The sequence below is a fragment of the Cucurbita pepo genome, chromosome 14 (genome assembly GCF_057944985.1).
Source record: "Cucurbita pepo subsp. pepo isolate OVF chromosome 14, ASM5794498v1, whole genome shotgun sequence".
NCBI lineage: Eukaryota > Viridiplantae > Streptophyta > Magnoliopsida > Cucurbitales > Cucurbitaceae > Cucurbita > Cucurbita pepo.
In genome coordinates, this window is record NC_141811.1 from 2,357,282 (window position 1) to 2,381,432 (window position 24,151).

The 24,151-nt window shown below is 37.0% G+C and overlaps 6 protein-coding genes across 7 annotated transcripts; 3 read left to right on the plus strand and 3 right to left on the minus strand.

Annotated features, from left to right (window-relative positions):
• Positions 1 to 451: 451 nt before the first annotated feature.
• Positions 452 to 6,208, minus strand: LOC111810588 (reticulon-like protein B3). Of its 2 annotated transcripts, XM_023697317.2 has the most exons (6): positions 5,874 to 6,208; positions 5,062 to 5,242; positions 4,832 to 4,973; positions 4,626 to 4,695; positions 4,331 to 4,521; positions 452 to 831 (listed from the first exon to the last, which is right to left on the minus strand). In XM_023697317.2, the coding sequence occupies exons 1-5, from the start codon at positions 6,067 to 6,069 to the stop codon at positions 4,352 to 4,354; spliced, it is 759 nt and encodes a 252-aa protein (XP_023553085.2). In that variant the 5' UTR covers positions 6,070 to 6,208; the 3' UTR covers positions 452 to 831; positions 4,331 to 4,351. The 2 variants fall into 2 exon arrangements, with proteins under 2 accessions (XP_023553085.2, XP_023553084.2); XM_023697316.2 differs by lacking the exon at positions 452 to 831 and having other exon boundaries at positions 5,874 to 6,207.
• Positions 6,209 to 8,157: 1,949 nt separating this feature from the next.
• Positions 8,158 to 9,448, plus strand: LOC111810261 (membrane-associated kinase regulator 5). The gene is made up of 2 exons (XM_023696915.2): positions 8,158 to 9,015; positions 9,120 to 9,448. Exons 1-2 carry the CDS (start codon positions 8,199 to 8,201, stop codon positions 9,227 to 9,229), a joined length of 927 nt encoding a protein of 308 aa, XP_023552683.1. The 5' UTR covers positions 8,158 to 8,198; the 3' UTR covers positions 9,230 to 9,448.
• A 2,264-nt stretch (positions 9,449 to 11,712) lies between these two features.
• On the plus strand, positions 11,713 to 13,925 carry LOC111809663 (ABC transporter G family member 8). Its single transcript, XM_023696039.2, has 2 exons — positions 11,713 to 12,905; positions 13,003 to 13,925. Exons 1-2 carry the CDS (start codon positions 11,849 to 11,851, stop codon positions 13,731 to 13,733), a joined length of 1,788 nt encoding a protein of 595 aa, XP_023551807.2. The 5' UTR covers positions 11,713 to 11,848; the 3' UTR covers positions 13,734 to 13,925.
• Positions 13,926 to 14,695: 770 nt separating this feature from the next.
• LOC111810921 (protein SGT1 homolog) lies at positions 14,696 to 15,874 on the minus strand. The gene is made up of 5 exons (XM_023697769.2): positions 15,572 to 15,874; positions 15,336 to 15,405; positions 15,103 to 15,256; positions 14,932 to 15,036; positions 14,696 to 14,842 (listed from the first exon to the last, which is right to left on the minus strand). The coding sequence occupies exons 1-5, from the start codon at positions 15,729 to 15,731 to the stop codon at positions 14,750 to 14,752; spliced, it is 582 nt and encodes a 193-aa protein (XP_023553537.2). The 5' UTR covers positions 15,732 to 15,874; the 3' UTR covers positions 14,696 to 14,749.
• A 362-nt stretch (positions 15,875 to 16,236) lies between these two features.
• LOC111810922 (putative NADH dehydrogenase [ubiquinone] 1 alpha subcomplex subunit 5, mitochondrial) lies at positions 16,237 to 17,879 on the minus strand. Its single transcript, XM_023697771.2, has 2 exons — positions 17,481 to 17,879; positions 16,237 to 16,604 (listed from the first exon to the last, which is right to left on the minus strand). Exons 1-2 carry the CDS (start codon positions 17,791 to 17,793, stop codon positions 16,411 to 16,413), a joined length of 507 nt encoding a protein of 168 aa, XP_023553539.1. The 5' UTR covers positions 17,794 to 17,879; the 3' UTR covers positions 16,237 to 16,410.
• A 541-nt stretch (positions 17,880 to 18,420) lies between these two features.
• On the plus strand, positions 18,421 to 23,591 carry LOC111810156 (dnaJ protein ERDJ2). The gene is made up of 11 exons (XM_023696756.2): positions 18,421 to 18,569; positions 19,221 to 19,445; positions 19,524 to 19,619; positions 19,788 to 19,908; positions 19,993 to 20,099; positions 20,207 to 20,424; positions 20,724 to 20,901; positions 21,013 to 21,132; positions 21,969 to 22,055; positions 22,269 to 22,379; positions 22,545 to 23,591. Exons 2-11 carry the CDS (start codon positions 19,260 to 19,262, stop codon positions 23,376 to 23,378), a joined length of 2,058 nt encoding a protein of 685 aa, XP_023552524.2. The 5' UTR covers positions 18,421 to 18,569; positions 19,221 to 19,259; the 3' UTR covers positions 23,379 to 23,591.
• Positions 23,592 to 24,151: the final 560 nt, after the last annotated feature.

Below are 24,151 nucleotides of genomic sequence, written 5' to 3' on the forward strand. Positions count from 1 at the left end.
TTTCTTTTATTAGTATAGTTGTAATAGAGATTCTAGGAATTAGAAAACAAAGTTTTTATATCATTCTACGATCATTTTTTTTTTTTTTTTTTTTTTAGAGTTCAACAATATCGATGGTGTAAAAGTAGCCCGTCCTTATAAGGAATGTTTTCCCCTCTCCAGTTGTTGGCACACCATCTAATGTCTGACTCTGTTACCCTTTATAACAGACTGAATCTACCGCTAGCAAGAGTTGCTGGCACACCATCTAATATCTGACTCTGTTACCATTTATAACAGATTGAATCTACCACTAGCAGATATTGTCCACTTTTACCCATTACGTATTTTCATCAGTCTCACAGTTTTTAAAAGGCATCTATTAGGGAGAAGTTTTCACACTCTTTAAACTAAATAGGTTTTATTAGATACAATCCCAACATGTATTGCCTACTCACTAAGAAGTTCAATCTATAAAAACATTCCATATCACATTCTTTATTATATAAGAGCAAAACATAATTTACATAAATTTAATAACTTATAATTATAAACATTTCAAAGTAGACAAAAGTAAATACCACCAAAACAGACTCGGGTCTATGTAAGATCTCTGGAGTCTCCAGCTCGGCTACACCATCGTCTCGATCACATTATATCAGTTGAAAAGAAGATAATAAATGGTTCATTTAATTAAAATGTTAAACAGTAATCCATCAAAATGAATCTCAACAATCGATAAACTGTCCAAAGCTGAGCAAACTGATGGATGACAACAGAAGCAATCATAAGAGTTGGACCAAAAATCAGTATCCCTTGGCTCCAAATTCAAAACGAGAATGCCCTCCAGCTCTGCTTCGTTCATACAAAACAGAAATTTCACTTTTCATCAGCACAAAAGTTTCATCAACACATTCGTGCTACCAAGTAGCATCTTCATCTTGCAAACCACAGTTGAAATTTTAGTCTGAAAGAAGTGTTTTTGAAGAATACCCACTATCTTAGGCTAAAAGAGCCAAAACCCCATCTTTTTGGTTATACAGTATCTGGCTCACATCCTCTCTCAACCAAGGAAACTTAAAGACTAGAAGGGCGCTTGGATCGAGGGAAACCAAATGTATCATCGACCGGACGTATGCATACTTTAGCACTTGAATTTAGCTTTTTGGTGGCAGGCAAACGATTCAAAAAAGTGGTTAACTCTTTAACTTTTCTCGCACAAAGCTAATAAGATTCAATGGAACTATTTGATATGCATGAATTTTAGTCACATCGCAAGCCACTGAAGCATCCTCAGACCAAACTTTCAGTTTCATCTCTGGGCATAATGATGAACATGGGCTCCATTTATGCTCATGTGTCTGCTGCAAAATTGTAGCTTTTATTTCTTGTGTGCTTCATATTATAAACAGTCATTCATGAACATTCTTGAATATTTTAGGCTTTTGGTAGGTCATTTGAATGCTTTAAATCCATTAACAAACCCGAAAAGACTGAAAGCTCGTTCAGGATGGGCAACCATTTCAGCCATATCCTCAAACAGTCTGTTGTTAGAAACCTTATCTTTTTCTGAATACCAACAAGATTTGCCTAGTCCTTTTCACTTTGTTAATGCACCATTATTGTCTTCGTATTTGGAAACTTCAGAAGTGCCTACTCCATGCAGAAAAGCTCTTAAACACTAGAGGATTATTGTGCCTAGAAAGCAAAAATGAGTAGCCATGGAATACTCTGTGAAATCTCACATCGGTTGGAGAGGAGAAAGAAACATTCTTTATATGGGTGTGGAAATCTCTCTCTAGCATATGGGTTTTAAAACTTTGAGGGGAAGCTCGAAAGGGAAAGCCCAAGGAGGGCAATATCTTCTAGCTGTGGATTTGGACTTTTACAAATGGTATTAGAGCCAGACACCGGATGATGTGCCAGCGAGAAGGCTGATCTCCGAAGGGGAGTGGACACGAAAGACGTTGGGCCTTGAAGGGGGGTGGATTAGGGGATCTCACATCGATTGGAGAAGAGAACGTGCCAGCGAGGACGCTGGGCCCCAAAGAGAGGTGGATTGTGAAATCCCACATCCATTGGGGAGGAGAATGAAACATTCTTTATAAGGGTGTGGAAACCTCTCCCTAGCAGACGTATTTTAAAACCTTGAGGGGAAACCCGGAAGGGAAAGCCCAAAGAGGGCATTATCTACTAGCGGTGAATTTCGACTATTACAAATGGTATTAGAACCAGTCATCGGACGATGTGCCAACAATGAGACTGAGCCCCGAAGGGGAGTGGACACGAGGCGATGTGCCAGCAAAGACGCTGGGCCCCAAAGGGGGGAGGGTAGATTGGGGGATCCCACATTGATTGGAGAAGGGAACAAGTGTTAGTGAGGACACTGACCTCGAAGAGGGGTGGATTGTGAAATCCCACATCGGTTGGGGAGGAGAACGAAACATTCTTTATAAGGGTGTAGAAACCTCTCCTTAGCAGACACGTTTTAAAACCTTGAAGGGAAGCCCGGAAGGGAAAGCCCAAAGAGAACAATATCTACTACCGGTGGACTTAGACTCTTACATACTCTTAGTATCCGAGAAAAGAAAAAAGAACAAAAAAAAAACCGAGTAGACTAATAAATGGTTCCCACCTCTCCCAGTGTTTCCCAAAAGACCGTTCAAAGAAAACGAGAGACCTGACCAACAATTTGGTATTTAAACAGATCCAATCCTGCTTTTTTCTTAAACAGTGATTGACTTTTAGCTAATGGACTAAAAAATGTTGCCTAAGAATGAGAAGTTTGTCACATGTCTATAGCAGGAAGGAGGAGACATGGACAAAGTATGCTAGGACAAATGACAAAGTATGATAGAATTACCTCTCTGTCTCTTTCTACTAGTTTTTGCCAGCCTTGTTGGATTTTCTGCTTTTCGACCATGGAAGCACAGTGATGGATGGCCTTTATAAGTTTTGTTCTTGTATCGTTTCTATATTGACATTTTCCGTGGGGACCGAGACTTCCCACATGCAACCTGTCGTTGCGAGTCATCCTTCAGACACTATAGTTGCTAACAAGACAGACTAGCTAAGCCATAAATATGCATATTTTTGCCAGTTAAGTTGTGGGGTTCCCTTGATAGCGTCCTTAAGCTATGGAGGATTTATGAGACAATGATAACTAAAGGTTAAAACCCATCCTATTGGCATAGCATTGAACACCTTTAGGTATCAATGCAAATCCTTTACCCCAAGGAAAGAAAGATTCAATCCAATTCAAGATCTTTCTGTTCACAAAGCTAAAGCAAGCTCGGATCTTTCCCGGCATGAATGTCAAATAATTGAGCTCTACATCAAGTTGAAGTTCATGGCATGAACGTTACTGTATGCAAATCCTTTGTAGGGAATGAGTTGTAGGAAAGTTAGAAGAAACTGGTCTGTGCTAAAGCCAGTCTCCATGAGTTATGTCTGAGGATTTTCGAAGAATCCTAGGAAGCTTCATTGCACTACTGCAGCAATGATGCTGATGAACTTTTCGGGTGTAGATAAATTAATCAAACCTTGAATGCCGTTTGATAGCAACCATGGATCTGTTCTACATCACAAGGAACTGGTGGATGCCACTTTTGTGAATGGCGCCATGTTCAGATTTTGAATCCATTCTAAATAAAATGTTCATTTGAGACATTATGCTGAGTAAGCTAATGAAGAATAGAAATTTTGAATTTTCCAATCCTCAGAAACTGATCCTAAGAGTTCTCTTGCTGTTTTTCTTTTCCTTCTCTCAACTTGATGGGAGGGAGATCAAACTAAACATAATTTCATAGTGCGAAAAGAAGGAAGAGTCCATTCTAATTTTTAATGCACCGTTTGATAGTAATTTGTTTTCTCGTGATTTCTTTCGGTTCACTAATGGTTTGATCACGAAATTCACTTCTTCCCACTTCCCACTTCCCACTTCATATGTTGCAAAACCATCTCCCGGGTCGCTTGTATTTAACATACATGATAGATGATGGAAGTTAAAGATTTCAGCCAAACCTTTTTACATGCTTCCTAGGGAAATTTTCAAAAGGTCACCTAATGCAAAATTGCTCCAAGTTCGCTTAACTTCAAGATTCCTATGATTTAGTCACCGAAAAGGAAGGTATCTTGTTAGTACAAATAATATTTCTTAGCAATACTAGCATATTCTAAGGATCTCTCTTTCGAACGTGGTCTCGAACATTTATTGATTTAATTTTTCTTTTAAGAACTCTAGTACCAGAGCACATCAGAAGATTGGACTGGCTCATAATGTTGTGGTTTATGAATTTAATTTGAAACTGAGCATTGAACAACAAGGGAGAGATATGAAGGTAAGCCTAACCAGACAAAAATGCCACATAACCTAATCCTTCTTCTTCTCTTTAAGTGCCCCCATAGGGATTTTACTCAGAACTTCGGCGTTAAATACAGCATACTGCTTCTTGAACTCTATCAAAGCCTTCTCAGCAAATGCGTCAACCTGGTCATCATACTTCTCATATAGCACTGGCACAGTGTGTAGCAATACAACGGCTGTTTTTCAAGCATCAATAAGCACATCAATATATCATTATGTAAGAACCTAAATGCAGGCGATTTGGTAATTTCTCAGCGAAAATTGAAAGAGTAGTCCTTACATGTGTATAACAAGGTCAGAAAATTGCACCAGCTTCCAACCATTGATAGAACCCATAAGCCAATAAAAGCCTGTTAATGGTATAAAACATCCTCAGCAGCATTACCAGATTAATAAATGAACCAACTGATGAAAAATGAAGTTTCCTATAGATGATCGAGTCTAGAAATATTTCCTTTACTCATGAGATAGTAACAGTGAACGTACACGGAGGAATTTCTTCAAATCTCTCCCAGAAGCAATGTTACGTAAATTGGAGATTACATGGTTGATTTTGATTCTCATTGCAGAGACAACCTCGAGTAGACGATCTTCAGGAAGTCTAAAATCTGGGATTTGCGGTGGGGACCTATACAAAGAACACGAAAAATATATATATAAAAAGGGGGCGAAACAGGCTACTTATTGCATTAGATTTTGCAAGTCGAAGTCCTTACTTGTTGATAAACGAACTGGCATAAGACCGCGTGAAAACTAGAGCCAGTACAAGAATTAATATATGGCATACGAGAGTGATTAATTGGTACTCAAGCAGCTCAAAAAGAATCCACAAGGCGGTGGCACCCCCAAGGATGCCTGCAGAGTTCTTCTTGTTCCTCCAAAGAAGAACATCAGCAGCTGCAACCGGAAGTAACCATAACTTATAAGAAAAGGTCCCTCACGGATAAGACAGCAAACCGGTGAGGGGTAAAACAACAGAAATTTGTTTTCTTAGCACACCAATCTCAAGGTCACAAATTCGAACCTCCTACCTCTTGGTCAAGAGCCTATGTCAATACTCGTTGGCACAGATTATGAAGCCATAACGCTAATAACCTAAGGTTTTCATCCATAACTCGATTGAAAGAAAAAGAGAATACTCTCCGTTATAACATTGGACAATCACTCAATCTCTGATGTAAGAAGCAACTCTTCTTTTAGAAAATGCATAAGAAAATTTATAGAAATCAGTCATGGTTTATGCGATCCGTTTGGATTTGTTTTTCTCTTAGTACCATTTCATCCAATCAATGAAATTGTTTCCTTCAAAAAATAGGGCAAAAAACATTGGACAGTCATCCAATCGAACGAAAAATGGCAAGAACTCGCGCAAGCACATCTCGATTATAACAATGTAGAAAGACAGAAAGGAATTTGATAGGTAAGAATGACAAACAGAGCATGATCCAATACTTATATATCCGTAAAATCTTCCATTAACCGATCAATCACGATAAAGACAGAGATAGAGAGAAGGATCAGAGAGTACGTTTTCCACCGCCCAAGACCGTGTGAACGGGCTTATCTCCACCGAAGAGCCTAAAAACGTGGGATTTTACAGCATTGATTTTTGAAGGGTGGCCATCATCAGAGCCGGAGGAAGAGGAAGAGGAAGAATTGTAGCCGTCGATCTTACCGGAGATCTTGTCAATAACCGAATCCAGCCCGCCTGGTTGGTCAGCCATGGATCCTTCAGGCAAAATTGAAGAACAGAAAATGGAAATGCGAGAAAGAATCGTCTCCGAAGCAGAGACGAGAGACCAGGTATGAGTAGAGAACGCGAAATGCAAAGAGAGGGAAATGCAATATGAGGTATTTATAGTTAATGTGCGTGGAGAACTAGACGACCAAAAAACATCAACCTTGAATCTTCAACGTTGATTTAGCGGAATTCCATCCAAGAGGTCAAGAAATAATTTAAAGAACTATACTTTAAATTTAATTTCAACTTACAATCAATATCATTTCAATCAAATCTTATATATTTTAAAAATAAATTTAAAAAAAGTAAATACTATTAAAAATAGTTAACAGCAAAAAGAAAAAAGAACAGATATGGTCTCCCCAATTCAACAATCTGGCAGGCCCAATAGAGAAAGAACGAACCATACTTATCCAGGCCCAATAGGCCCATAGACAAAACTCTGCCCCAAATGTTCAAAGGTCAAACCTTTTGAAGGAAAAAGAACAAAAACCTTGGACTCCACACGACATCAAAAGCAAAGCTAGCAAACAAAGGGAACAAAAGAGAGCCTATGGGTCAAATAACGAGCTCGCCGCTCTTCCCTATTTATTACTCACTTTATCAGATTTCCATTTAGCCATTAAAAGCAAAACTCCCTCTTTCTCAAATACATATGTTCATATCAATAAAATAATAATAATAACCTTAATATTATCAAAATAATTTTTTTGATGATAAAAATTTTAATGGGATATATATTGTAGTGTTTAAAGTCATTTTAAAGTAACCTTATATTTAAAAAAATATAAATAAATTATATTTTAAAGGAATAAGAATTGAAATGGAAATGAAGTAAATATTCGGTTTTTAAAAAAATAATAATAATAATAATAATTTTTACCTGTTCTTGTTTCATCGTTCATTCATTATCTCAAAGTTCTCAATTTATTTTGTAGGCTTTTTTTTCACTTTTGTCTCTCATCTTTTTGGAAGTTTCTCTTTACCAGCTCTCTCAAGGCTTTAGTTTTCAAAGGCATCCCTTTAACCCTATACCAACAACCATACAACTCCAACTTTTTCTTTTTTATTTATTTATTTTCTTTTTATTATTATTCCTCTTTGCTTTCTCCTCATTCCCTTTCCTTTAAATGCTCTTTTTCTTTTTCTTTTTCTTTTTCTTTTTTCTCCCTCTTTTTCACCACCTTCAAATATCATGCCCACATGAACACCTCTTTTTTCACTACCTTTGAATATTATACTTTCACAAATGGAAAAAAAAAAAAAAAAAAAAAAAAAGGGGGGGAAAAAAGAAAAGGAAAAGGCTCTATGTAAATAAATAAAACTTTGTTCTACTTTTGCATTACTTAGTTAAGTCTTTTTTTAAAATAAACAACATTTGTTATTTACTATTTACCATGTTTTAAAAAACTAAGTAAAATTTTTAAAACAATTTTTTTTATTATTTTTAAAATCCGAGTAGAAATTTATTTATTGAAGAATCGGAAGAAAATAAATATAAAGTAAAAAAATATTTATAGGCAGAGAATTTACACATAAAAAAAATAATAATAAAAAGTAGAAGGTTCTGTCGAGTCAAGAGGGGCAGGGTGGCTGGTGAGGAACCAAAATTCAATATGAGTTGCTGAGAGGTCAGAAGTAGAGGGCCAAACCGTACACAAATTTAAGCGCCTCTCTCCCTCTCTCTCTCTCTCTCTCTCTCTCCACCATTTTCTGAATTTTATTTTTATAAGAATTTTTAATTCAATTTAAAAATATTAAGGGAGACCAGTAAAGGGTAATTTCGTTATTTTATTTTATTTTATTTTTTAAAACAAAATCTATAAATCTAAATCTATATTAGCATGAATTTAAAATATTTTTATTGGGAAAAAGAAATACGAAATAAATGTAATATTGTGATTTAAAAAGAAATGCGAAATAATTGTATGAAAATTAAATAAATAGAAGAAAATGAATTTTATTGGGAAAAAGAACGGAAGGTTTTGTGTTGTGTTATTTTCAAAGTCTGGCACGTGTTCGCCGGCCCGTCTCCTCCACACGCGGCAGTTCTATAAAAGCCTCCAAACCCCCAGCACTCTTATCTGTCTTTCTCCTGATCCCCTCTCCGCCATGGAAGCTCTCGACTTCGTTAAGCTCCATAATCTCTACGCCCATTTTTCCTCCATTGTTGAAACTGCATATAATCTGAATCGTTCTGACAATCACGATGAAGATTCATTCTTCGATTTGGATTTCGTCTCTCTTCCAACATCAGAAACCGGCAAATCTCCCGACGAGAAGAATCTCACACGCTCTGGCGAAAATGAACTCTGTTTCGCTCAACGGAATCTTCTTCGCTCCCAATCTGATCTCATCTCCAAACGAAAAATCCTTCCGATTGAACTCAGTACGAAGCCAGAGTCTCCGGTTTCAGTTTCGATTCTAAAATCGGCACCTAGACTCTCAATTTCCTTGTTCAAGAAGCCGAAATTAATGGCGAAACAGAAGACGGACGAAACAGAGTCGTCGTCACTCAAATTACAGAGCACAGAGAGCAAACGATTCGCCTTCAAACTGAACAGACTTAACAGTTCAAGAAACAATAATCGAATTGATGCATCTGAGCGTCAATCGAAGAGATTCTACGGAGAAGGAATACAGAAGTATCTGAAATTAATCAAGCCTCTGTATGTGAAAGTTTCGAGGAAACAAAACTACAGATCGTCGCCGGTATCTTCACCGGTGACATCGATTGATGAGAAGCAGAGGAATATCGCGATAGGCATTCGAGTGGTTTGTAAGCGTCTAGGGAAGAGTAAATCATCATCATCAGCGACTGGAATGGCCGTATCGCCGACGAATCGGCGAGACGATTCGCTTTTGCAGCAAGACGACGGGATTGAGAGCGCGATTTTGCACTGCAAAAGGTCTTTCAGCGCTAGCAGAGGCAAGATCCAAAAGCGAAAAACTCGAACGTGTTTTATTTCCTTAATGCCTTAATTTGATATGAAAAATCTGTAGATCTAACATTCATTTCAATCTAAATTTCAGATGATGTTGATGGAACTTGTGACGATAATCTGTTCGGGACTGGCGATTTGCAGAAGCAGAAGGCGGGAACAGATGCTTTCTCAGAAGCCAAACAAGGCGAACAGCGTTGAAGAGAGAGAGAGAGAGAGAGATTGTGTGTGTGTGTGAAAGTTTTTCGGGTTTCGCTGTAAAAATATGAAAAAAATCAAACTGAATTAGACAGTGCATGACAGTTTTCGTTTTTTCTTTTCTTAGAAAACGATAAACAGTGACTCGGTGAGTCTTGTAGTGGCTGACTCGCTCCGTCGTGTATTTACTAAATAATATTTAAAAATCATGATTTCTATTTTCCTTTTTGTTCCTTATCATTTCCATGTATTTATATTCCTTTGTTTTTACCAAGTAGTTAAAGTTTTACCGTCGGATTAAAAGTTAATAGTTATTGGTAAAAATCATAGCTAAAATACTAATATTTAAAAAAAGAAAAAAGAAAAAAGAAAATTAGTTGGTCAAAAAATGAAATGATTTGTGACATTTATTGTTATATGGATAATCTTTTGGACTTTTGTGCACAAATGTAATAATTAAGGAGGTCAAAATAGGAGGAATCTTTATAATATTAATTTACTATTGGGGTTTTCCTTTTTGAAAAACGACACCTATTCTATTCGTCTAGCCCTCTTCATTTTCCTTCCTCCTTCTTTAAAAGTAAAGTTTTGAAACTTTTACAGACCTTTCCTCAACTTTCGCTAATACCACAACTTATGAAAAGAATAAAAATTAAATCACCAGACTTATAATATAATTCGAATAAAAATTAAATTATATTGGTTAAATTTTACATGGACTTGACGAGGAGACAGTAAATTATAAAGGGTAAATTTTAAATTTTGGAAAAAATAGTAATTGTTTAAGAAAAAGGAAGGGACTTTACCAAATTGGAAGGCCATTGGATAAATTCAACAAGAAAGAAGCTTTTTTTATTTCACTTTGGAACACATGTATTCAGAATTTTTACTTCAGTTTGGGACATCAAAAGCAGCATTTTTACTTGCTTTTATTCAACAAAAGGCTCGCCTAATTAGTTCAAACTGAAAAAGCATATAAATGCTTTCTGTCTCTCCATTCAACCCTTTGCATTCTTTCTTTGGTTTAATTACTACGAATTTGAAAGATATGGAATCGAATGAAATTCCCAACTTTATTATTTTTTTATAGGCTTGCCTAATTGAATTCATTTAATCTTGGGCAAATTCAAATATTATATATATTTTTTTTTACTTCTATCTGATTTAGGAAATTAATTTCCAATATTTTTCATCCAGAGGAGAGAGAGTGGTTAGTTTAATTGGGCTTTTGACGGCCCACGACAACCCAAACTGCCCATAACCATTGCACCAATTATTTCACGTGGCCCAAACGCCATGATTCATTGACAAAATAATATTAAAATTTTAATGAGATTGTTACGTATGTCACGTGGGATTAATTGGAGATATCCCATTATTTCCACGTAGGATTGGATAAATAGAACTGTTTTTTTTTTTTTTTTTTTTAATATTATTAAAATGCTAAGTAGGCAAAAGAGTTTTGTCTTTTGTGTTGCAACAAGTGCGTTTTAAATTATATTGCAGTCTATAAAACGACGACGTCCAATAAAAGAAAATGGAGGGAGGTGTCACGGGCTGGCTGGCCCCTTCTGAATATTCCCTTTATTTAATTCTAAGAAATTGCAGCATTCACGAACAGTCAGCTCGTGAGCTCTGATGATGTCTACAAAGGCCGGTTTTGGTCCTAGGATGCGTGGCCTTCCATTTTTAATTCCTCATGTGACAAACTTTTATTATTATTATTATTATTATTTATTTGTAATAACAGACTGAGTCCATTATTACACCATCCGTATAATGTAAATTTCAAGAGAAAATGGACTGTCCACTTGGAAGTCACATTCTAAAGCCATCTGCATGGTTCCAACAACTGTTATATGATCTCATAAATATATTATTATATGCTCTTAAAATATGTATTCAATTATCCCTCCATCTTAAATTTTTATTTTTATCAAATTTACATATCATTTTGATTTATTATTATAAATATCAGCAAATTCTGCTATATTCAAATTATTGGCTAATTTCTCTTTAATTAATATCTCCTATTTATATTTCAATAAATAATTGAATCTTGTCCCAACTCCTCTTCATGGCATTGCCAAGTGCCCATTCTGACTTTTGACTTCATTAAAGATAATAAATATTTAAAAAGAAAAAAAAAAAGAAAAAGGCATGCAATATTTGAGAGCCACAAGTTTTCCTTCACTTTCTCAGGTACGTAATGTCCATTCACTGTCAACAAGTTCGAAAATGAAATTCAGCCTCTAGATAGAATTAAATCATTATAAATATAATTCATGGATATTTTTTTATTTTCGATATATACAAAATATATCCTACTCAAAATTCTTATTTAAATAATTTCATAAAGAATATTTTAAATTTTGAACAATTATTTTTTTTTTCATAAACACAATAATTGAACGAGATATAAGCTTTTATTTGACAATTTTTTTGAGGATCTAATTGGGAAGTTAAAATACATCAGGGGTAAAACCGAGAATTTGAAGGCGAAAATCTAAATTATTTTCAATTGTTCATAATTTGTTCCTTACGTTATTTCATTTCACTTCTCCTCCAAATCTCCGTCTCTATCTCTCTCACTTCTCTCGCCGTCAGAAAGATTTCTCTCTAATGGAAGAAGACCAACCACGGCCACCGCCGCCGCCATCGAGAAGCTACACATTAACGGCATCGTCAATCTCCTACGCGAAATCCACGGCCGCTGCCACCGTGTCGTCGTACAGCTGGTTCAAATCCTGCACCGCCGCCGAACCCACCTATATTATCCGTGACATCTCATTCACAGCCCATCCTTCTCAAATCCTCGCCATCGTTGGCCCAAGTGGCGCCGGAAAATCAACTCTCCTAGACATTCTCGCAGCCCGAACCTCGCCAACACACGGCGTCCTCCTCCTCAACTCCGCCCCTCTCAACCCTTCTACCTTCCGTAAACTCTCCGCTTACGTCCCACAGCACGACGCCTGTCTACCTCTCTTAACCGTCTCCGAGACCTTCGCCTTTGCCGCCCGCCTCCTCCTCCCAGAAAAATCCCAAATTCTCGCCACCGTCAACTCCCTTCTGGCAGACCTCAACCTCACCCACGTCGCCAACACCCGCCTCGTCTCTGGCCTATCAGGCGGAGAACGACGGCGAGTCTCAATCGGACTCAGCCTCCTCCACGATCCAGCCATTCTACTCCTGGACGAACCCACCTCCGGTCTCGACAGCGCATCAGCCTTCAACGTGATCTCAACGCTTAAATCCATCTGCGTATCGCGAAATCGGACGGTGGTGCTTTCAATTCACCAGCCAAGTTATCGAATTTTGTCGGCTATCGATGAGATTCTCTTACTCTGCGAAGGGTCCGTGATTCACCACGGGACTGTTTTGAGCCTCGAGAGCTTTTTGGTTTCCAAGGAATTTTGTATTCCTCCACAGCTTAATCCTTTGGAATTTGCTATGGAAATTCTGAACCAGCTCACGCCTTGTTGTACTTCAGATTCTTCGCCCGTTGTTGCTAATGACGTCATTACGGGCCCGAATTATAAAGACAATCAAATCAAATATAGAAGCTCGAGATTGCATGAAATCTTGACCCTCCATTGGCGATTTTGGATCATCATTTTTAGAACCAGGCAGCTGCTTTTGACCAACACTTTGGAAGCACTCATCGTTGGAATTGTTTTAGGTAATCCCTCTTAATAAAATTATAATATAAATAAATGTTTTAATTACGGTGAATTAATTTTGATAAAAATATATATTTATTGTGTAATTGTAATTAGGTACAATTTACATAAACATCGGAATGGACAAGGCAGGCATAGAGAAAAGATTCGGTCTTTTCGCCTTCACACTAACATTCCTACTCTCTTCCACAACCGAAACTCTCCCCATTTTCCTCAACGAACGCCCAATTCTCCTCCGTGAAACCTCCGGCGGCGTCTACCGTCTCTCCTCCTACATAATCGCCAACACCCTCGTTTTCCTTCCCTATCTCCTCGCCATCGCCGTCATCTACTCTGTCTCCGTCTACTTTCTCGTCGGTCTATGCGCCACGTGGCAGGCTTTCTCCTACTTTGTCCTCGTGATTTGGGTCATCATTCTGATGGCCAATTCGTTTGTCTTGTTCTTGAGCTCGCTCGCTCCGAATTTCATCGCCGGGACGTCACTGGTTACCGTTCTCCTCGCCGCGTTTTTCCTTTTCTCCGGCTACTTTATATCCGAGGAGAGCTTGCCCAAGTTCTGGCTGTTTATGAACTTCATGTCCATGTACAAGTACGCTCTGGACGCCTTGCTTATAAACGAATATTCCTGCTTGGTTTCCAGATGCTTCATTTGGTTTGAGGAGGATCGAAAGGAGTGTTTGGTTACCGGTGGAGATGTGTTGGTGAAGAGAGGGCTTGATGAGAATCAACGGTGGAGGAATGTTTATGCTTTGGTCGCGTTTTTTGTGTTTTATCGCCTTCTTTGCTTGCTTGTTTTGATTCGAAGGGTTTCCACATCTAAGAAATAATGATAATAATAATAATAACTATTATTATTATAATAACTATTATTATTATTATTATTATTATTGTGAACTTATTAAAGGGTATATTTGGGAAAACACTCTCTTAATTACTATTTGCATATGTCGGAAATTGTATATTTTTTTTTTCTTTTGGAAATTATAGAGATCTTTTTCTGTTCGTTTTTATTTTAGATTTCTTATTTAAAAGTATTAACTTAAATTATGAAAATGATTTGAAAACATAATATATTCTGATAACTCCTAACCTTCAAATAATTAATTAATGTCAATTATTTGGCATTTACAAAGAATAAAGCTATGATAAATAAGGTGAGGGTTCAATCAGATGGGCCAAAATGTCCAAAATACCCCGCATGCAAAACTTTCTACAATTATTATAGGATTTGAATTTTCTTTCAACGACAAATTCTTTTTTCTTTATGGAAACGTCAAAATCATTCAAAAAAGATATGGTCTCAAATTGGCTTCCATGAAATGCTTATTAATAATAATAATAATAATAATAATGAAATAAGTGACGTTTAAATCATTGAAATAAAAACATGTCACGGGTGCTTTAGAAATTTTGATTTGCAGATATAAAAAAATGAAGAGAGAGAGAGAGAGGGTTTTGTTTTGTGTGATGGTGTAGCGAATCAGTACCAAAATATTCACTCACGGGTTAGTCTTTTCTTTTTCCTTTATTTATTTATTTATTTATTTTGTCTTGATTTGTTCGACATTATTAGGAACTACGGACCTCCACGGTGATATGATATTTTCTACTTTGAGCATAAGCTTTCATAGCTTTGCTTTGGATTTCCCCACAATAAGTCATATGGAGATAGGATTCCTCACTTATAAACTTATGATCTTCCACTAAATTAATAAAGGTGACTCGTTCCCAATAATACTTAGCAATAAGGATCACATAATGACGATAGAAGAAGACTATCAAATAAGCAAAGCATTGGTTTTATTTAGAGAAGAAATGAAAATGGAAATATTTTGATCACAGATCAGGTATCCCATTTCTTGAACTCGATACCTTCAAGCTTGTTTGATCCCACGTCCATCCAGTTGGTGGAGAGGACCGTGCCGTTCAATTCCAACTAAGAACACACAAGATTAGCCACTCCAACCAATAATTATAGAGTTTTACTTAAACATCTACAACTACTTCAGCAACAACAAGCCTTACAAATGATCTTTCCATCGCCCTTCTTGTATCCTCGTCCACGTCCTTATACATGTCTTTGAAACACTTGTCCAAAGCTGCATCCCCATATAATGTCACCTCTTTCTCCTAAAAACAACAAACAATTACTGCTAATTTAAGGCAAACAATCAAAAGAACAGACAATAATCACACCTCTTTTTTCACTTCGGCTTCAATCTTGTTCCCAATCAGTTCTTCACATTCTTTTATTAATTTCGTGAATCTTGAGTCTCCTGAGCCCAAAACGGAGCCTATTTCCAAAGAAAACTTGGCTGTTTTATATTCCTCCAGCTTCATATATGTGATGCTGAAACAAAAACAGCCACAAGATGAATAAAAATTATATAATCAATAATTAAAGATGAAAATAAACAATCCATACTTACCCTCTGCGCAAGTATGCTTTTGAATTTGAAGGGTCAATTTCAATTGCCTTATTAGCATCAGCAAGAGCCTCTGCAAACATAACCCCGAATAATAATTTAAAAAAAAAAACTCCGATTAGTTGTCCAAAATAAGTCCAAAACCGATCGAAGACTATTTACATAATCAATTCGAGGGGCCATTCCCTGTAAGGAAGAAGCATAAGGAAACAAGAAATTGGATGGACAGAAAGCAGTACCGGTGTAAAGGCCGAGTTTGATGTTGGCCTGAGCGCGGTCAACATAATACTCGGCGTTCTCCGGACTAAGAGTGATGGCCTGAGTGTAGAGTTTCACGACAAGTTCGGAGTTGTCGTCGATAAACTTTTCCTTAGACTTGGCTTCGAGATCGGACGCCATGAAAGAATGCAGAGGGTTCTTGAGGGGAGGAGAAAGATCGAGGATGTGTGAAAGAATTTGATTCACTTCAAGTCTTGATAAATAGTTAATAGCAGTCGGCAAACAGAGAAGGTATCAAGAAAACCGACGTTAAATCATGCAAGAAATCAAGAACCTTGAAGTTTAGGAGCTTTAATTACATCAAAGTTTCATTTTCATTTTTCAACATTACATTTAATTAAAGATCCTTTTTGTCAACTTTTTCTTTTTTCTTCCGTGGCATTGGTAGAGATTTTAATTAAGCATTTTAACTTTAGGACGGGTTTTAATTATGCCCCAAAAATTTAAGTTAAGCTTCAAATATTTCCTTAACGTTAATTTTTAATGAAAACAATTGTTTCATAAGCATTACAAACAAACTAAAGAGCTTAAAACGTAAGCATTGCAGCCACTACCCATTATCACGAACTTGCTACTCATTGTCATAATTGATACCGATTCTCATTGTAAAATTTGAAGAAGACAATGAAAAGGTGAACTTATGTAATTCCAGAATTGGGTAAAATTTATTGAAGATAACAATCATACCTGCATACAGGCACTCTACAGGAGAACAAACATAGTTAAATAACATCAAGCCCAAGAACAAAGAACGGCTTTCCATTCTGAAACTCGAGTCCTCCAAATGATAAAAAAGGGTTCACTCTGTCACCTGAGATGTTTTCTCGGCTGACTCTACTTTTTGTGCACCATCACCACTAATGGCTTCCAGCGTTTTGTAAAACTCTTCAGGGAGAGGACCTGGTCGGTGCAGAGGAACGTGCTTGGGTACCGGAGCATCATTCTCGATCACTTCGCATTCGTAGTCATCAGGAACACCCCATGGATCCCACTCTGCATATTTGAGGTGAATTAATCAATCACTAAGATAACACCAACAAATTGTGGTGATTGATAGAATTCTATTACGGACCATCTCTGAAATAATTCGAGTGTTCGCCAAATGCAGCAAGACCAGAGAAGTTAGGCAAACTAGTAATTACTCTCAATCAAGCACAAAAACTGTCAGTGAATTGGGACAAGAAAACCTCCTTAAGATTGGGACAAGGAAAAAAAAAAAATTTCTTGGCTAGACAATAACTCCAGCTTGACTAACTTTTAACGTTTTCAATCCACCTCAGTGAGAACAAAAGACGAATTTCGAAAGTTAAGTGGCGTGAATGGGTCAAATAGCAATCCAATTGCCTAAATGGTAGCTAAGGAGACAGAGCAGTGAAGGATCTGGGATTCGTAATTGAAGATATGAAAGATAATGCTCTTACAATAAAATGATTAGATATCTAGACAATTTTCATAGCTAAAATATCTCAAGTTAAGACGAAAAAGAAATCAAAGATTTCTACTACACATAAGGCCCATCTTTCGACCAGCTAAGAAAATGGTAGAATGGAAGAAGGATAAATACACTTTAGCCTACATGTATTGCCCAGTTTTTCAGTGCAAAATGATGCAAATGCCATTCCTTGACTCTCAATACTTGAGAAGTCGCGAATTTTTATCCTCCACATGATGAAAATACTAGAAAAAAACTTCGGCTTTTGTCATTCCAACGCAATGACAAACATATAAATCCTGCTGCCTTGTTTTTGTCCAATTTTAAAATTCTCTCCCAAATCGAAGCAAACAGAACGAGAAAATGAAAAGGAAGTAGATTGCATATCACAATTTCACAAATTCATATGCTTAGAATTTTGGTGAATGTTCACATACCGATCATTTTAGCAATGAGCTTGAGTTCGTCCTGAGCCTCTTCGATTAGCTCCTCGACCTGACCACAGCCAAGCCGCTTTTCAATTTTCTCCCAGTCCTCTTCCTCCTGGCAAACCTTCAAGCGGTGGTTCGTGAAGCTCTCGACCGCCTTACGGTATCCTTCGTCCTCGGGAACGGCCTGGATCTCCTTTAGGGTTTTACTGTAAAGGCCGATCAAGACCTCTCGGGCGTTGGGAACAACATCCAGACCGACGATCCCCGTCGTCTGCTTCACCTTGGCCAATAATGGCCGTCCGATCGCTCGAAGAAACATCGTCGGAAAACTCCTCTCCCTCTCTCTTGATCACTCTTCTCAGTCGTGACGAGCCAGACGCTTTGGGTGAGTAAAGGGGACATTCTCTCCCCGTTGAGATTAATTGGAACGGGATTGCTTCTATTGGGCCTGAAGCCCAGTTTCAAAACGATGACTTAGAGGGCTTAAGGCCCGTGTTTCAGAAGAATTGACTTAATGGGCCTTAAAGCCCATTTTTATAAAATTAACACAAAATTGAATTTTATGCGTAATAAAATATTTCAGTCTCCTAGGTTTTGAACAAAATAATAATGTATTTATATTATTCGGAAAAACGTTGGTCCATATAAATTTGCCACGTGGAATGCAACGCTCTGTCCATTGGTTAATTGTACGTTCTTTTTTTTTTTCTTTTTCTTCTTCTTTTCACTTTCTTTTATTATATTTTGTTTTATTTTCTGTTGAGATAATTATCCGTTTTCCATTTCTAATTAAACAGAAAATCAATGTTAATTGTGATAATTGATTTCTACGATACCGGCCGTCGATCTTTCTATTCTAAAGTTGGAAATGGAAAACCAGATTCTCTATTCTAATTTCTAATTTTATTTTTTCTTCTTGGATCTCAGACTCCAAATAAATATAAATATAAAAACCTATTTTTGCCTTTTAATTCATTCAATATTTCCCCTCCCTAGAACCACTCTCTCTCTCTCTCTCTCTCTCTCTGTAGTTGAGCCACCAGAGGGAACTAGCTCCTGCTTAGCAGATCGCCGACTCGATTTCGTCTTATCAAGGTCGTTCTCTCTTTTTTATGTAGCAATTGTGTTCCTCAAATCAGACATTTTATGTAATTGGCGTCGTACTGTTCTGAATTTCCCCCCCTTCCCACCTTTTCGTATAGTTTCATGCGTGCAATTGAATTAATTTGATTGATTATTCGTTTTGACGCTGCTGTTTCTGTACTGATTTTTATGAGATTGTTGTCGATTCGTATGGATCGAAATTATGTTTTTCTTTGACTATCGATTGGTGTAGCTCAAATCGTTAGGCTTCAATTTCAATGGATTTCGTGCCCTATCTCTCCCTCTCTCTATCAATTAATGGTTAAGAACTGTGTTTATAGGCGGATTTGAACAGTTTGGGAAGTAGTTAGTTGCTTGTTAGTGGCTAGCTGTTTGACTTTCGGAGTTCTGCTTTCAACTTTTCCTACAATTATGAAGATATTATTGATCTATGTTTCTTCCGCTGTAGTTTCCTGAGGTTGCATGTAATCAGCAAATAATTCACGATGTGGTCAACCACGTTACTCTTTGTAACTTAAAGATTCCTTCGTTCCCTGTTTCTGAAATTCCTTTTCGTTTCAAAGTGAATGTAAAAGCTCCTTCATAATATGCTATGTTCTCTTCATTATCTCATTGTTATAACAAAGTAAGTTCTGCTGACAGTAGAAAGTTGACGGAAGGCACTGCTGAAAAAAGGTTTCCATGGCAACTTCGGAAGAGAATAGTGCATTGTTCCCGATATTTATTTTGACAATAATGGCACTGCCTTTAGTGCCTTATACTATTCTTAAGCTTTGTCGCGCTGCTTCGAAGAAGGCAAAGATTATACATTGCCAGTGTTCTGAATGCTCCCATTCAGGGAAGTTCCGCAAGTCAATATTTAAGCGAGTAAGTTTTCTTGACGACGTTGTATCTTCTATCTGATAAAATGGTAGTTTCAAATGTCTGTTTCACTACATTTTGCAGATAGCAAATTTCTCAACTTACAGCAACTTGACATTGGTACTTCTTTGGATTTTCATGTTCGTGTTGGTGTATTACATTAAAAATATGAGCCGGGAGGTAAATTACCTTGAATCTTTAATGAGGAAAAAAAATTATATCCTACTGAATGTTATTTTGTTTTGGTTTTTCCCATTCGATACTTTTGAAAGTAATTATTTTCCGCATGCTAAAAAATATGTTAGACCTAATGTTGGAGTGAAAGATAATTTTATGATAACTGCACAGATTCAAGTCTTCGAGCCATTTACTATTCTAGGATTGGATACTGGGGCTTCGGAGGCAGACATAAAGAAGGCATACAGGAGACTTTCTATCCTATACCATCCAGATAAAAATCCAGATCCAGGTTAGGTATTTTAATTGTGTAGTGCTCCTATTTTATAACCTTTGCAGACCTCAGCTAATGTTTTCCTTCACGTCTTTTACTCAGAGGCCCATAAGTATTTCGTGGAGTTCATATCTAAGGCTTATCAAGCTTTAACAGATCCAATATCCCGTGAGAATTATGAAAAATATGGCCATCCAGATGGCAAGCAGGTTATTTAACTTTTTCATTCACAGGAGACTAGAATAATTGTCTTGTATGGTTTTCAGATTTTGATAAATGACCCTTATAACTTAAACTTGCTAATATTTTGATGCAGGGGTTTCAAATGGGAATTGCACTCCCTCAATTCTTACTAAATATTGATGGGGCATCTGGTGGGATACTTTTACTGTGGATTGTTGGAGTTTGTATTATCTTGCCCTTGGTAATAGCCGTTATATATCTTTCAAGGTCGTCAAAATACACTGGAAACTATGTCATGCGTCAGACACTTTCCACATATTATTACTTCATGAAGCCTTCTTTGGCACCAAGGTATCTTTAGTCAAACTTTATTGGGTATTTTCCGTTTTTAGGTTAACAAAGATTAGACAATTTAATTTAAATCAAGTTTAGAGATAGCATAATATCCCGGTAAAGGATGTGTATAACCATTCTTTTTATTGGCTCTCATATTTTTTTGGTTACACATTCTTGTTATGTTAGAATAAAATAAGACATCTTCGTGTACTACCATATGAAAAAAGTAAAGAAAAGTCTTCAGCACTTATTCATTAAGTAAGTTCTCTGTCTTTTGTTTTCTTAACATTATTAATAAATTTTGCTGTACACAGCAAAGTAATGGATGTCTTTATAAAGGCAGCTGAGTATGTGGAAATGCCAGTTCGTAGAACTGATAACGAGCCTCTTCAGAAGATATTTGGACTAGTTAGGAGTGAGTTGAATCTTGACCTTAAGAACATTAAACAAGAGCAGGCAAAGTTTTGGAAGCAACATCCAGCCCTTGTCAAGGTAACTTCTGCTCACTGCGTCTTTGTTCAGGGACTTAAATTTGTTCTTACCTTTGACATTTTGAATATGTGCATACACTTACGATTTACATCTTTTCCATTTTACATTCAGACACAATTGTTGATTCAAGCTCAATTAACTCGTGAATTTGCCAACTTGCCTCCACCTTTGGATGGTGACTTTAAACTTGTGCTGGAACTTGCCCCTCGCCTTCTTGAAGAATTAATGAAGGTGAGATGAAGCATTCTTGTTCAAAGTTAAACTGTATCTTAACATCTTTTGAATTTTCCCAGCTGCATTTAGTGTCGAGTCTTGTGTTGTATCAATCATGATATCATGTATGTTTACTATTTAACAGTTCTCTAAGCTCTTGATGAAAAATTGTGAAAGGCAATTTTGTGAGTGATAAGGGAATGACTTGTTCCTGGAAGAATGTGCTCACTCTTAATCGTAATGGATTTAGAATATTGTTAAAAGACCGTTAACAACCTAGAGGAAACAATGTGCCTTAGACATGAATTATTTCAGTAGCTTTTGGCTACCGTCTGAAGAGTTGGATGGTAGTTTTTTGTTTCAAACCAGCGGTCAAAGCAATTTTGGGAATTTCTCAGCATAAAAAGAGAGGAGGAAAAATTTCATTTTTGGTTCCTGAGGTTTGAGTTCGGTTGTATTTAGGTCCTTGAATTTTCAAAGTCGACAATTTTGGAGTGTTTGCATTTGGTAGCATTCTTGGTCTCTTTGTCAGTTTTTCAGTTCATTATTAACGAAAATCTGACGTGCTATCGATCTTTTATTTAAAATAAAGTTCTCTTTTTCTTCCTCTTTTCATTTTAACATTCAGTGTAGCTACCGTTGTGCATTGCCGTTTATTTTTCTTCTTTCTTCTCTAATCTTTCTTCTTCTCTTCCCCTTCCTTGACATGGTATTGTTCCTTCCCTACGAAGATGTCATGTAATCATGTCTTTTTTTTTTCTTAGATAGATTTACAGCTCGTATTTTTTTTTAGTTAATTTAATAAAAGGTTGTGTGCTATAGTATATTGTGCTTAATTATCTTCTTGTGCATAGATGGCACTGATCCCACGGAATGTCCAAGGACAAGGATGGCTACGTCCTGCAACTGGGGTCATTGAGCTCTCACAATGTATCATTCAGGTAATGTAATTTGAACGATGTTGTCATTGTAAATTTCTCGTAAATGCTTTGGAAGTCACATGGGTATTGTCTTTTTAAGGCATGTCTGGACCTTTCTATTTTTGAGAAGTACTGACTTAGTGGTGCAGCACCCATGTATCTTTCTGTCAAATATGTCACACAAGCTTTGGCCACCATTAATTTATCTCGATCCATATCAAATGTTAAATGCAGGCTGTACCTCTCAGTGCAAGAAAGGCCACTGGAGGATCGTCTGAAGGTATTGCACCATTTCTACAGTTGCCGCATTTTAGCGAGGCTGTCGTCAAGAAGATAGCCCGCAAGGTAGTTTAGACTCATAGCTTTGTTTTTTCTTTTCTTTTCTTTTATTATTATTTTTTTCTTTTCTAAGGAGATTAATGAACTATTGCCTGTTCTTATTTGCATTGCTCCATTTTCATTCCTTCCATAGTTTTCTGCTGTACCAATGCGTGTTCTTTTTCAAAGCAGAAAGTGAGAGCGTTTGAGGATCTTCAAAAACTTTCTCAAGAAGAACGTGCCGAGCTGCTTGCTCAAGTGGGTGGTTTTTTGCCTGGTGAAGTCCAAGATGTTGAAACAGTGCTGGAAATGATGCCGTCCGTGACAGTTGCTATCTCATGTGAAACAGAAGGCGAAGAGGGTATCCAAGAGGGTGATACTGTCACCATTCAGGCATGGGTGACACTCAAACGCCGAAATGGGCTGGTGGGTGCTCTCCCGCATGCCCCCTACTACCCATTTCACAAAGAAGAGAACTTCTGGTTCCTGCTTGCAGATCCAAATTCAAACAATGTCTGGTTTTACCAGAAGGTTAGTTTCATGGATGAGGCTACGGCCATAACTGTCGCTTCCAAGGCGATCGAGGAACAAATGGAGGGATCTGGAGCAAGTGTGAAGGAAACCAGTGCTGCAGTTAGGGAAGCAGTGGAGAAGGTGAAAGCGGGATCTAGACTGGTACTAGGCAAGTTCCACGCCCCAGCTGAGGGGAACTACAATTTAACTTGTTACTGCCTGTGTGATTCTTGGATCGGTTGCGATAACAAGACAAACCTGAAATTGAAAATCTTGAAACGAACCCGTGCGGGTACCCGTGGTGGCTTTATGGCAGAAGAAGGGCCATCCATGGAAGATGGAATTGAAGAGGAAGAGGAAAATGATGAAGAAGAATACGAGGATTACGAGAGTGAGTACAGTGAAGATGAAGCTGATGAACAAGATGTGAAAAAGAAGGGCCCCGTTGCCAATGGAAAAGCACGTAAGCAGCAGAGTTCAAGTTCTGAAGACTCTGGCTCTGATGATGAATGAAAAACTGTTCTGTTATTTAGTGTCACAACCACCCACTTGCGGGTAAAATGGCCCCTTCCACACAGCGAATAGTACATTAGAACTTTTTTTTACCTATATACCAATTTAGAAGTTTTACGGCAACCAGATCGACTTTAAAACAGATTATGCTAGAGTATCAGACCAATATTTATTACCCCTTTTTTCAAGCAATTAGTTCATGACGTTCTGCAATTTTAGCAAGATGACTAATTCATCTAACCTTAGGGTTTTTTACCGACTTGTTAATAACCTATCTTATGGGTATTTGTGATATCTTGTATGTGACCATTGCTTCATACAAACTCTTGGAAGACGTTTCCAACCATGTTGACAACATTTTTATGTTTCGAGAGTATAAATTTTGGAGATTTTAAAAGGCATAACTATATTAAAAATGATGAAACTTGGATAAATATAATAATGTTTATTTTAAAATCGATTTATTTTCTAAAAATAAGACGTCTATAACATAATGTAATATAAACTACATGATGTTTTAAAACAACACATTTTTTATTATGAAATATATTCATAAATTTGTTAATAATTTTTAAATTTACTAATAAATACATATCTTAAAATATAAAATACAACTTTCGTTAGTAAATAAAAAAAAAACCACCTAGGAAACGCAAAAAGGAACCCAACGTTAATGGGCCTCATATAGTGTCAAAGGCCCAATGAATGCTGCCATTGGGCCTGCCCGAATGCTTGAGGCGATTTGTTTGCTCGTACGGCAATAGCATATTCAT